This window comes from Rhinoderma darwinii, chromosome 3 (assembly GCF_050947455.1).
Source record: "Rhinoderma darwinii isolate aRhiDar2 chromosome 3, aRhiDar2.hap1, whole genome shotgun sequence".
Taxonomy (NCBI): domain Eukaryota; kingdom Metazoa; phylum Chordata; class Amphibia; order Anura; family Rhinodermatidae; genus Rhinoderma; species Rhinoderma darwinii.
In genome coordinates this window covers 149,017,756-149,031,955 of record NC_134689.1, presented here as the reverse complement: position 1 = coordinate 149,031,955, position 14,200 = coordinate 149,017,756, and the positions used below count along the sequence as shown (strand labels likewise).

Genomic DNA, 14,200 nt, shown 5'->3' with positions numbered 1-14,200 from the left:
GTCCCCCCTGTAGATAACGCCATACAGTCCCCCCTGTAGATAACGCCATACAGTCCCCCCTGTAGTTAACGCCATACAGTCTACCCCCTGTATGGCGTTATCTACAGGGGGGGCGCTGTATGGCGTTATCTACAGGGGGGACTGTATGGCGTTATCTACAGGGGGGCTGTAAAAAAGGCACTATCTACAAGGTGGGGGGGGGGTTGTGTGACACGGAGGGGGGCCCCAGTCAAAAGTTTGCTATGGGGCCCAGTCTTTCCTAGTTACGCCCCTGGCGGGCGGGGACTGGGGGGTTACAGGTATCCTTCTGCTGTGCGACCAAGGTATCCTGCTGAGGCCGAATATCGCCGCTGATGGTGGGTCATGTGACCCAACCAACCCGTCCATCAGTTGCCATCAGAGGCACAGCTAGGGGTTTAGCACGGGGAGCGAAGCACCTTTGAGTGGGCCCCAACCCAGTGGGCCCTGCACACAGTATAATGCCCTTATAGCTGCCCCCACACAGGATAATGCCTCTATAGCTGCCCCCACACAGTATAATGCCCGTAAAGCTGCTCCCCACAAAGTATAATGCCCCCATGCAGTATAATGCCCCCACACAGGATAGTACCCCTATTGCTGCCCCCACCCAGTATAATGCCCCCATAGCTGCCCACACACGGTATGATACCCTAAAAGCTGTCCCACACATGGTATAATGCCCCCATATCTGCCACACACATGGTATAATCCCCCATAGCTGCCCCACACAGTATAATGCCCCCGTAGCTGCTCCCACACAGTATAATGCCCCCATAGCTGCCCCACACATGGTATAATACCCTTATAGCTGCCCCCCACACAGTATAATGCCCCTAAGCTACCCCCACACAGGAAAATGCCGCTAATGCTGCCCCCACACAGGATAATGCCCCTTATAACTGCCCCCACACAGGATAATGCCTCTACAGCTGCCCCCACGCAGGATAATGCCTCTAAAGCTGCCCCCCACGCAGGATAATGCCCCTAAAGCTACCCCCCACACAGGATAATACCCCTATAGCTGCCCCACACACAGTATAATACTCTTATAGCTGCCCCCACATAGTTTAGTGCCCCCATATCTGCCCCACACATGGTATAATGCCCATATAGCTGCCACACGCACACAAACACGGTATAATGCCCCTATAGCCGCCCCACATATGGTATAAGGTCCCCGTAGCTGCACCGACACAGTATAATGCCCCTATAGCTGCTACACACAGTGTAATGCTCCCATTACTGCCCCACAAAGTGTAATGCCCCCATAGCTGCCCCACACATGGTATAATGCCCCCATATCTGCTCCACACATGGTATAATGCCCCTATAGCTGCCCCCAATAATATAATGCCCCTATATCTTCCCCCACACGGTATAATGCTTCTATAGCTGCCACACACAGGATGATGCCTTTATAGCTGCCCCCACGCAGGATGATGCCCCTATAGCTGCCCCCACGCAGTATATGCGTCCTGAGGACGTAGGTACAGTTGAAACACAGACATCTGTGAGTGTCTCGCAAACCCCGGAGGTCATCACACGAACCCCCAGAGGGTCACGGACCACAGTTTGGGAAACGCTGCCTTAGGGTTTGTTCCCACAGGCAGGATACTCTGCAGACACAAAATCTGCAGCGGACTCTAATAAAAAAAACGCAGGTAAAGTAGTCACAAACATTCGCAGCGTAAGGCCAGTTTTACACGAGCGTGTGCGTTTTGCGCACGCAAAAATTGAGGCGTTTTGCGTGCGCAAAAGGCACTTAACAGCTCCGTGTGTCATCAGCGTATTTTCTCGCAATCGCCATCATTATGACACTCCGTTTGGATGTTTGTAAACAGAAAAGCACGTGGTGCTTTTCTGTTTTCATTCATCCTTTTGACAGCTGTTGCGCGAATCACGCAGTTCGCACGGAAGTGCGGCATGCATGGTTTTCACGCACCCATTGACTTCAATGGGTGTGTGATGTGCGAACAGCGCACAAAGATAGGACATGTTGTGAGTTTTTTTCAGCGGACTCACACTGAGCAAAACTCACGGACTGTCTGCATGCCCCCATAGACTAATATAGGTGCGTACGACACGCGTGAAATGCACGCGCGTCGCACGCACGTATATCACGCTCGTGTAAACGAGGCCTAATATTGTAGCAGCAGAGTGAATGGGATTTGAACAAATCATCCACACGCTGCGTAAAAAATGTGCTGAAAGATTGTTCATAAATTGACTTGCGGTGTGGTTTTTCAATTCGCAGCATTTTACATGATGCGGAATCGCTGTTTTACTGTTGTGGGTTTTCCCCATTGAATTCAGAAGATATTGCAATTTTTGTGGTGAAAAAGCTGTGATTCTGCTGCAATAATTGCAACTCTAAAAATAAAAACCATATATTTACATGTCGTCATTGGGACGCGTTCCTCTGACTTCTCACAGCTTGGCCTCCTTGGATGACGTTTCATCCCATGTGACCGCGGGATGAAACGTCATCCCAGGAGCACGGACTGCCGGGCGTCAGAGGGAGGTGTAACCATGAGGACGGGTAAGAATAGGATTTAGTTTTTTTTACCGCTGTTTTCCGCAGTGGACCTTCCGTCCGAAAAGCTGCACCACAATTTGCGTTTTTTCGGCTGGATTTTGCTGTGGGGTCCAGGGCTTTGAACATAGCCCTATTGTAAATTCTGCGGAACATCTGCACAGAATTTCGTTGCGGAAATCTTCAGTGTTTACTCTGTGTGGGAACCCAGCCTTATTGTCCGTTTCTATTTCAATTTATAACCAGTTTGAGTTTGTGGTCTGTAAAAGCTTGTACACATATTGTCTTTATTTGTGCATCTGAGAACTGCGCCTTTATTATATCCAAAAATTGCAGTGCCATGGAAAAAAAAATACCACCCTGAAAAAATGTTGCAGAATTTTTTTTTCAAAACTGTGAACCTGTCCTAAGGCTGTCACACATGCAGTTTTTTATGTGTTTTTATTTAAGTTTGCATCCCTATTGAATTCAATGGGGAAAACCCGCAACAGAAAAGCAACATAAATTGACATGTTGGATTTAAATTTCGCATCGTAGGTCAATTTATTAACATATTCGATGCGTTGTTTGTTTTTTTCGCAACGTGGGCATGGGATTTTCGAAATCTCATCTACTTTGCTGCTATTGTAAATGCTGCGAAATTTCCGCACAGAATTCCAACGCGGTTTTTGGTTTCATTTTTTTAGCCAAAGCCAGAGGTGGATCCAGAAGGAAGGAAAGATTTTATAAAGACTGATGCATCTCCTTTCTTTTGTGTCCACTTCTGTGTTTGGCTAAAAAAAAACTGCCAAAAATGGCATCAAAACTGTGAGTGTGATCACGGCCTTATACTTCTCTTCTATTTTGTATATACTTCTGTGTTTGGCTCAGAAAACTGCCATGAAAACGGAATGTGTGATTCGAGCCTTATAAACATTTTTTTTTTTTTTGCAACCCCCCCCCCCCCCTGTATTGTTATCACAATTTTAAGATTTTGCATTGTTCATGTAACTACTTTGTAATATTTACTGTAAGAAATACTGATCAAGGTTATATAAAAATTGCGGCAAAACCGCATGATTTGTGCCGCGATTACGAAAATTGCATAAATAAAGGATACAAAACATGAAAAAATAGTGCTGTTAGGCTATATTCTCACAGTGCGGTCAAATCACGTTTTTGCTGCAATTTTGAAAAAATTGTGGCAAAAAAATGGGATTTGACCGCACTGTGTAACTAGACTAAGGGTGGATTCACACGAACGTGTATTGGGTCCCTGTGGGCCGCGTGGTTTTCACGCGCCACGCACAGACCAATACAAGTCTATGGGGCAGTACAGACAGTCCGTGCTTTTTGCGCAGCGTTTGTCCGCTGCGCAAAAAGCGCGACATGGTCAATATCTCCGCGTATTTCGCGCATCACGCACCCATTGAAGTCAATGGGTGCGTGAAAACCACGCAGGTCGCACGGAAGCACTTCCGTGCGAACTGCCTGTTTTGCGCACCAGCTGTCAAAAGGATGAATGTAAACAGAAAAGCACCACGTGCTTTTCTGTTTACAAACATCCAAACGGAGTGTCTTTGAGATGAGCGAACCCGGACAACCGAACCAAACTTCACCGGGTTCGGCCGAACTCGTTTTGGCCGAACCCGGCAAAAAAATTTCCGGTACGCGACGTCAGGAGATAGTCACTGTCCAGGGTGCTGAAAGAGTTAAACTGTTTCAGCACCCTGGACAGTGACTTCCGATCCCAATATACATGAACCTGTAAAAAAACCCGAAGTTCTAACTTACCGATTACTCCTGTCTCCTTCCTGCAGTCCGACCTCCCGGGATGACACTTCAGTTCAAGTGACAGCTCCAGCCAATCACAGGCCAAGCACAGGCTGCAGCGGTCACATGGACTGCGGCGTCATCCAGGGAGGTGGGGCCCGATGTCAAGAGAGGCGCGTCACCAAGGACGAGTCACCAAGGCAACGGCCGGGAGGGAAGTTCTCGGTAAGTACGAACTTTTTCTTTTTTTTTTAACAGGTTTCTCTATATTGTGATCGGCATTCACTGTCGAGGGTGCTGAAAGAGTTAACTGCCGATCAGTTAACTCTTTCAGCACCCTGGATAGTGACTGACGTCGACTAGACTCATCTCTATGATGGCGGCTGCGTGAAAATCACGCAGCCGCGCATCATACACGGATGACACACGGAGCTGTCAAGTGGTTTTTGCGCGCGCAAAAACGCAATGTTCGTCTGAATAAGCCCTAAGGCCTTATTCAGACAGCTGTGTTTGGTCCGTGATATACGGAGCATGTATCGGCCGTATTTACCAGGCCGACCCCAATTCATGGAGCCGGACTCCTAGCATCACAGTTATCAATGCTGCGAGGAGTCCCTGCCTCTCCGCAGGAATACTGCCCCATACTGTAATGACGCTTTCAGTACGGGACCGGGGACAGTATTCCCACGAGAAGGGAGGGACTCTTATGATTATAGATAACTGTGATGCAAGAAACCTGGCTCCCTGAACCGTGGACACGGTCTGTATATCACAGACCGAACATGAACGTCTGAATAAGGCCACTTACTTGTCTCCTATTTTTGGTGCAGATTGCGCACTGAAAATTCACTACAAATGACAATATAAGGCAATATTCAGACGAACGTGTGTGAAATCAGATGTGAAGAACTGACTTTTTCACGGTAGATTTGCACCCGTGCGGGACCCGTTTTCACAAATCCCTCATAGACTTGAGTCTATTGAGGGATCCGTGAAAATGCACAAAAATAGGACATGTCCTATTTTTTTACAGGCCCTTCACACGGTCCGTTAAAGCAACGGCCATTAAAAAAAAAGGCCTTCACACAGACTATTATCACGTTAGTCTGAATAAGCCCTAACTCATGTGATTGGGGTTTGTCAAAACCCCATGCAAGTGCAGCAGAAATAAAAATCTGCATGGAATTTAGGACGTGCTGCTGATTTATAAATGTAACGGGGTTAATTTGCTGTAAATCCCTAGCAAATTCTGTAACGCACACATTGAGGAATTTGGTACACAAAGTTCGCATCAATTCCACAGGTAAAATCTTCACCTAAGGGCAGATTCACACGAACGTTGCGTTTTTGCGCGCGCAAACAACGCAGCGTTTTGCGAGCGCAAAAAACATTTGACAGCTGCGTGTGTCATGCGTGTCTGATGCGCGGCTGCGTGATTTTCGCGCAGCCGGCATCATAGAGATGAGGCTTGTCGACGCCCGTCACTGTCCAAGGTGCTGAAAGAGCTAAATCTTTCAGCACCCTCGACAGTGAATGCCGAACACAACAGCGAAAAACCTGTAAAAAAAAAGATAAAGTTCCTACTTACCGAGAACTTCCCGGCCGTTGCCTTGGTGACGCGTCCTTGGTGACGCGTCCTTGGTGACGCGCCTCTCTTGACATCGGGCCCCACCTCCCTGGATGACACGGCAGTCCAAGTGACCGCTGCAGCCTGTGATTGGCTGCAGCCTGTGCTTGGCCTGTGATTGGCTGGAGCTGTCACTTGAACTGAAGTGTCATCCCGGGAGGTCGGACTGCAGGAAGGAGACAGGAGTAATCGGTAAGTTAGAACTTCGGGTTTTTTTACAGGTTCATGTATTTTGGGATCGCAAGTCACTGTCCATGGTGCTGAAACAGTTTAACTCTTTCAGCACCATGCACAGTGAATGTCTCCCGACGTCGCGGACCGGAAATTTTTTGGCCGGCTTCGGCCAAAACGAGTTTGGCCGAACACGGTGAAGTTAGCTTCGGTTGTCGGGGTTCGCTCCTCGCAAAGACACTCCGTTTGGATGCTTGGAAACAGAAAAGCACGTGGTGCTTTTCTGTTTCCATTCATCCTTTTGACAGCTCGTGCGCTGTTTCAGTCTGTTCGCACGGAAGTGCTTCCGTGCGACCTGCCTGGTTTTCACGCACCCATTGACTTCAATGGGTGCGTGATGCGTGAAATACGCAGAGTTATTGAACCTGTCGCGTATTTTGCGCAGCGAGCAAACGCTGCGCAAAATACACGGGCTGTGTGTACTGCCCCATAGACTTCTATAGGGCATTGCGTGCCGCGCGAAAACCACGCGGCCTACACGCTGCCAAATCACGTTCGTGTGAATCCCCCCTAATAGTGCGTTTTTGATACGTTTTTAGGTGCGGTTTTTACATTTTGATGCGGAAATAGGTGCAGGTTTTATGCTGCAGATTTATTTTATTTTTTTAAACTAGTCAGAAACAATTCGCAAGTGGAAATGCAAGATCAATTGACATGTAGCATATTTTCAAATACGCACCGCAGGTCAATTTTTCTGCAGAAAATGGGACATGTAGATGAGATTTCTTGATCTCATTTACTTTGCTGGTAGTGCAAGACAAATTTGCGCGTAATAAGTATCGTGTGTATTTGGCCTAATAGTTTTTTTTTTAAAACTCACCCATGTTGGATTTGATACGGATTCCGATGATGTCCATGATTCTGCATCCCATGCATATGAGGCTCCGCAACCCAGTTCACATGTTGCGAAAAGTTTTCCACGTGTATTTTTGTCCACACCATGAAAAGAAATCCATTACAGCAAAAAGTAGCATGCAACTTATATTACATGGAAAAGCCGAGGAAAAGCAACTTTGAATGAAAATGGGACTTGTTCACAAAGTTTTTTGCAGGCAGAAAAATCTGCCTCGAAATTCCTGAAGGCTTTCTCTGCCTCCCATTGATGTCAATGGCAGGTCAGAGACGGAGTCGCTTCTTTGTCTTGCGAGCGTTTTTTTTTCGCTCGCGGGAAAAATTCCCTTCGCATCCCGTTGAAATCACTAGGAGGTGATTTCGGCTGTTTTTTGCCGCAGTTTCCAATGCAGTTTCCGCTGCAAAAAATGCGTTTAATGTGTGAACAGGGCCTTATTCTTATGCAGGTCTGCTACACGCTTGTGGCATATCTGCGTCAGAAATCAAAGGGTAAGCCTCGGATTTTGCTGTGGAAAAACACATCGAACTTTAATGGCAACGTAAGAACAGAGCATTAGTTCTCCTTACATCCTGACAAGCGCTTCCCCCTTCCCTTAAGGCCCCTTTACATCATGTTGTTGCCCTGTTTATCGTGTACGTCAGGAAATATCCTAACGTAGACTATAAACAACGTAGACAATAATTCACAGATCTCCATTATGTCCTTTTAGCCTACGTCGGGCTGGTAGCCGTCGGTATACCTTATTTTTTAAGGATGGAATAGCGTAGTAGAATTTGCTATTCCGGAGTTACCAGGCAACATCACAAGTGCCCTACCCGTCCCTGGGAAAGCTCCTGACATCACTGTCCATACATGTAAAGTGGCGTTAGGGGATTCTCCAGGGCCGGTATCCCTGGCCAGAGTGTTGCCGACGCTCTGGTCGTGTACTCAGGCTTTGCAAAGCTTCGGACGTCACTTTACGTTTATGGACATATGGAACAGCGCCATAGTCCCTGGGCAGAACGCTAGTAGAAGGCTGTTCATGGACAGTGACTTCAGTAGTTTCCCTTGGGCCATTCCCCTGGCGACACATCCCACTGTATGCCATACCGTTGGATACGTTTTGGCTAAATAGATCAAAATCCAGAGCTTTAACCGGTCACTGCCTGCTCCATGGTTTCATTCACTGTAATTGACATCAGCACCAAAATCAGTTAATGCGTATATCGTACAAACGTGAGTGCCACACTTTCTGTTGCCCACCCCCGTTAAAGGAGGGGGGGGGCCCAGAAATTCCTGATGGCGGCCATGTGTACAGTATATACATTTAATACTTGGTTGGAGCTTCTTTTGCATGAATTACTGCATCAATGCGGCGTGGCATGGAGGCGATCAGCCTGTAGCACTGCTGAGGTGCTGGAAGCCCAGGTTGCTTTGATAGCGGCCTTCAGCTCGTCTGTATTGTTGGGTCTGGTATCTCATCTTCCTCTTGACAATATCCCATAGATTCTCTATGGGGTTTAGGTCAGGTGAGTTTGCTGGCCAATCAAGCACCGTGTTAATGTGGTTATTAAACCAGGTATTGGTACATTTGGCAGTGTGGGCAGGTGCCAAGTCCTGCTGGAAAATTAAATCAGCATCTCCATAAAGCTTGTCAGCAGAGGGAAGCATGAAGTGTTCTAGAATTTCCTGCTAGACGGCTGCGTTGACTCCAATAAATTGTAGAAAATCTGCAGTGTTTACACTACGTGTGAACCAGGTCTAAGACCTCATGCACACAGCCAGATTACAGCTGTGTTTTGTATGGAGCTGTTATATGGCACCAATAGAAGTGTACGAAACCTTATTGTACCTCCTTATGCCTCCTAAGGGTATGTGCACATGATAGCTGCCTTTTACGTCTGAAATTACAGACTGTTTTCAGGAGAAAACAGCTCCGTCGTTTCAGACGTAATTGCTCCTCCTCGCATTATGCGAGGAGTCTTTGACGGCCGTAAATTTGAGCTGTTCTTCATTGAATTCAATGAAAAACGGCTCAAATTACATCCAAAAAAGTGTCCTGCACTTCTTTGACGAAGCGTAAATTACAGGTCGTCGGCAAACCCATTCAAATGAATAGGCAGATGTTTGCCGACGTATTGTAGCCGTATTTTCAGGCGTAAATCGAGGCATATTACGGCTCGTTTACGCCTGAAAATAGGTCGTGTGAACCCAGCCTAAGGCACTCTGTGGCACAACATATTGGACACTGAAACGGCATATCTATGCAAAAATTGCCATTTTCACACTGCAAACTAAATTCTGGGAAAAACACTTGTCGGATTAAAATGATTATTCACTAGGTGAATACCTTGAGGGGTGTAGTATCTAAAATTAGCTAAATTCTGGGGGTCTCCACTGTTTTGGTCCCACAGGAGCTTTGCAAATGCGACATGGCGCTCAATCCAGTAAAATCTGCACTCCAAAGCCAAATGGCGCTCCTTCCTTTCTGAGCTCTCCCATTTGCCCAAACAGAAGTTTCTGACCACATATGTGGTACTGTTGAACTCGGAAGAATTTGCCTCACATGGTGCCTAAAATATAATTAATAAAAAGAAGTCCCCAAAATCCATTAGGTGCTCCTTTGCTTGTGAGACCGTGTTTGAGTTCAGTAGCACACTAGGGCCACATGTGTAAAAACTGCAGAATCTAGACAATAAATATGCAGTTGCGTTTCCCTGGTAAAACCTTCTGTGTTACAGGAAAAAAAAATAAAAAATGGAACTTCTGCAAAAAAAAAAAGAAGAAATTAAAATTTGTTTTACACCTCCACTTTTCTTAAAGAGGCTCTGTCACCACATTATACATGCCATATCTCCTACATAATCTGATTGGCGCTGTAATGTAGATAACAGTGGTTTTTATTTTGAAAAACGATAATTTTTGAGCAAGTTATGAGAAATGTTAGATTTATGCAAATTAGTTTCTTAATGCCCAACTGGCCATTTTTGTAACTTTTGACCAAGTGGGAGTTGTAAAGAGAAGTATATGACGCTGACCAATCAGCATCATACACTTCCCTCCATTCTTGTCCATTTGTACTCAGCACAGCGTGAACTAGCGAGATCAACTACATTAACAACTACAATTAATTAACTACAATACAACTACATTAACTTTACTGAAGTGTCTTGAGAGTGAATAGACATCACCTCCAGCCAGGACGCGATGTCTATTTACACTCCCGACACTTCGGTAAAGTTTTTGGGACTTAATCACAGCACTGCGTGATCTCGCGGTACAATGCATGTAAATGGGGTTTAACTGCTTTTGGTGAAATACAGGCAAAATCTGCATGTAACACAGACCACTCTGCAGCACAAGACCATATAGTTCAGATGAATTAAAAAATACATGACCATGTATATTTGAATGTTCACACATAATAAAATAAAGTGTGGTATGCTGTGATAGATGAAGTGTGTGGAACTCTGGTATGCAATTTTTGGATGTAACAACGCATTGTCTTTGAACAGAGAAAACTTATAATCAATTTAGTTTATACAGACAATTTATCATTGATAAAAGAACATTATGAGGGTCATATGATTTTTATGTGTCAAATTAATGGATAATTTTTTGAAGCTTATAGTTGGTTTAAAAAGGCATCATATCTAAAATGGCATCTTTCAACAGGTCGAACGATAGTAAAAGGGTCTTCCTGGACTTAAGGCCTCATTTACACGAGCGTGTGCGTTTTGCGCACGCCAAAAAACGCAGCGTGTGTCATCAGTGTATGATGCGCGGCTGCGTGATTTTCGCGCAGCCGCCATCATAGAGATGAGGCTAGTCGACGTCAGTCACTGTCCAGGGTGCTGAAAGAGTTACCTGATCGGCAGTAACTCTTTCAGCACCCTCGACAGTGAATTCCGATCACAATATACACCAACCTGTGAATAAAAAAAAGACGATCATACTTACCAAGAACTTCCTGCTTCCTACAGTCCGGTCTCCCGGCCGTTGCCTTGGTGACGCGTCCCTCTCTTGTCATCCGGCCCCACCTCCTTGGATGACGCGGCAGTCCATGTGACCGCTGCGGCCTGTGATTGGCTGCAGCCTGTGCTTGGCCTGTGATTGGCTGCAGCTGTCACTTGTACTGAATTGTCATCCCGGGAGGTCAGACTGGAGGAAGAAGCCAGGAGTTATCGGTAAGTCAGAACTTCTTCTTTTTTTTTTACACGTTCATGTATATTGTGATCGGAAGTCACTGTCCAGGGTGCTGAACCAGTTTAACTCTTTCAGCACCGTGGACATTGACTGTCTCCTGACGTCGCGTCCCGGAAATTTTTTTGCCGAGTTCGGTCAAAACGAGTTCGGCCGAACCCGGTGAAGTTCGGTGCGCTCATCTCTAATTTGACACTCCGTTTGGATGTTTGTAAACAGAAAAGCACGTGGTGCTTTTTTGTTTACATTCATCCTTTTGACAGCTCTTGCGCGAATCACGCAGTTCGCACGGAAGTGCTTCCGTGCGGCATGCGTGGTTTTCACGCACCCATTGACTTCAATGGGTGCGTGATGCGCGAAAAACGCACGATTATAGAACATGTCGTGAGTTTTACGCAACGCACTCGCGCTGCGCAAAATTCACGCATTGTCTGCACTGCCCCATAGAGTAATATAGGTGCGTACGACACGCGTGAAAAGCACGCGCGTCGCACGCGCGTATATTACGCTTGTGTAAATGAGGCCTAAAGGCTATGTACACCTTTGAGGGCATTTTTTTTAAAATTAATAAATAGATCAGGCAATTTGATTAGTGTAATTTTGTAAATAGTTTTTTTAAAATTAAAAATGCCTTTTACTTTTGGAGATACAGCTGTACTGTATTCTCTATACAGAACAGCTGTATCGTTTGTTTTACACAGGTGGGTCTTGTGTTTCTATGACACGCAGGATCCACCTGTAATCGATCACATCTAAGTTATGAACTTAGATGTGATCGTTTACAGGTGGATCCTGCATGTCAGAGACACGCAGGACCCGCTGTCACTGAACCTTTCAGGTCTGCTGGACTGACGGATTCACTGTAAAATGCACGATACAGCTGTTCTGTATAGAGAATACAGAACAGATGTAGCTCCAAAAGTAAAAGGAATTTTTAATGAAACTATTTACAAAGTTACTCCAATAACACTGACTAATCTATTTATTTAAAAAAAAAAAAATGCCCTCAAAGGTGTACATAGCCTATAAATATTGATGGCCTATTCTTAGGATAGGCCATAAATGTTTGTTGGGGGTCTGACCTCAGGGTTCCCTGCCTATCAGCAGAATGAAGGGCCGCAGTGCACCTATATAGTTTACACAGGCACAGCACCGTACATATGGATGTTATTAATAATCACCAATTGCCAGTTGGCAGAAATATCCCTCTATACCTTAGCTATATTAAAACAATATACTAAACATCCATTATTGTGACCCAATATATGTACACACGGATGTGGCTTTGCCTTGTACTGCAGCTCAGTCCCTTTCACTTGAATAGATGAATAGAGATTAGTTGCAGTAACAGGCATAGCTGCCCGTATGGACGTGCTGATCAACAGGGATCCCCAGGATCTTTCTCCCAATGATTGTACCAGAAAACCCCTTCAATTTGTACCAATTAAAAAATAATACCCAAGCAAGTTTAACCATTTAAAATAAATGGCTAATAATTTCCTGTGTAAAATAAATGGCTATTATACTGTTTTGTAGCATTTGGCTGCAATGTCTTTCATTGTGCCATTGCTTTCTTTTGAGTGGGCTTGACACATCTATATATGGGGCGGAGTACAGAAAACTTGAATTGCACACCTTACGTGAAGATTTTATATTTTACAGGTACTGATAACAGCTTTCTGTATTTTTTTTAATCTAGGACATATACCATATTACATGTTAAAGTCAGTTACTATTTCCCTTTTCTCTGTTTTTAGCATGTTCCTGTCACCCAGTTGGATCAGCAACATTTTCCTCTAGCACCTACACATGTGACCCTCAAAATGGAAACTGCCCATGCAAACCTGGTGTAGCAGGCCCAACTTGTGACCGATGTATGGTTGGATATTGGGGATTTGGTGAATATGGTTGTAGACCATGTGATTGCGCTGGAAACTGTGATTCTTTAACTGGCGACTGTATTACCAAGTACGTTTTGGGAAAAAAAAAAAAGAAAATTGGAGGTGTTGTTTCAAAAAGCATATATAATTTATTACCTTTAGGTAAAGCTTACCTGATACTTTTTTTTCTGCTCCATTAGGGTATGCCCAGATGTGGCGGAGTTCTACATACACTGTCCGCATCAATGCCGCACAGAATATGCGTTGCAGATTCTGTTGCGGCTTTGCCTAAAATGGGCATTAAATTGATGCAGACTAGTCGCTGCGTATTGAGGGGAAGAGGGCTTCCCTTCTCTCTATCAGTGCAGGATAGAGAGAAGGGACAGCCCTTTCCCTAGTAAAAGTAACAGAAATTCATACTTACCCGGCCGTTGCCTTGGTGACGCGTCCCTCTTTCGCCATCCAGCCCCGACTTCCCTGGATGACGCGGCAGTCCATGTGACCGCTGCAGCCTATGATTGGCTGCAGCCGTCACTTGGACTGAAACGTCATCCCGGGAGGCCGGACTGGAGCAAGAAGCAGGGAGTTCTCGGTAAGTATTAACTTCTATTTTTTTTACAGGTTGAAGTATATTGTGATCGGAAGTCACTGTCCAGGGTGCTGAAACAGTTACTGCCGATCGTTTAACTCTTTCAGCACCCTGGACAGTGACTATTTACTGACGTCGCCTAGCAACGCTCCCGTAATTACGGGTGCACGCATGTAGTCACCCGTAATTACGGGAGCCCCATTGACTTCCTCAGTCTGGCTGTAGACCTAAAACTACATAGGTCCAGCCAGAATGAAGAAATGTCATGTTAGTAAAACCAATACGCTCCGCAGCACACATAACATCTGCGGACTTCATTGCGGAATTTTTACTCTCCATTGAAGTCAATGGAGAAATTCCGCAATGAGTCCGCAACAAGTCCACTACACGTCCGCAACAACCATTGTATGCTGCGGACACCAAATTCCGCACCGCAGCCTATGCTACGCAGTGGAATTGTCCGCAACGTGTAAACGAACCCAACCACAAAGCTGTGGAAGGCAATGGAGAAACGTGTACGCTGCGGACTGTC

At 45.5% G+C, this 14,200-nt stretch overlaps 1 protein-coding gene across 2 annotated transcripts in view; it reads left to right on the top strand.

Annotated features, from left to right (window-relative positions):
- NTN4 (netrin 4) overlaps positions 1-14,200 on the top strand; it is a 341,311-nt gene that overhangs the window by 272,880 nt on the left and 54,231 nt on the right. For both annotated transcript variants that reach the window (XM_075856856.1, XM_075856857.1), the window contains one exon: positions 12,957-13,167. In XM_075856856.1, coding sequence (XP_075712971.1) covers positions 12,957-13,167 — 211 coding nt within the window. The remainder of the gene's footprint in view (positions 1-12,956; positions 13,168-14,200) is intronic.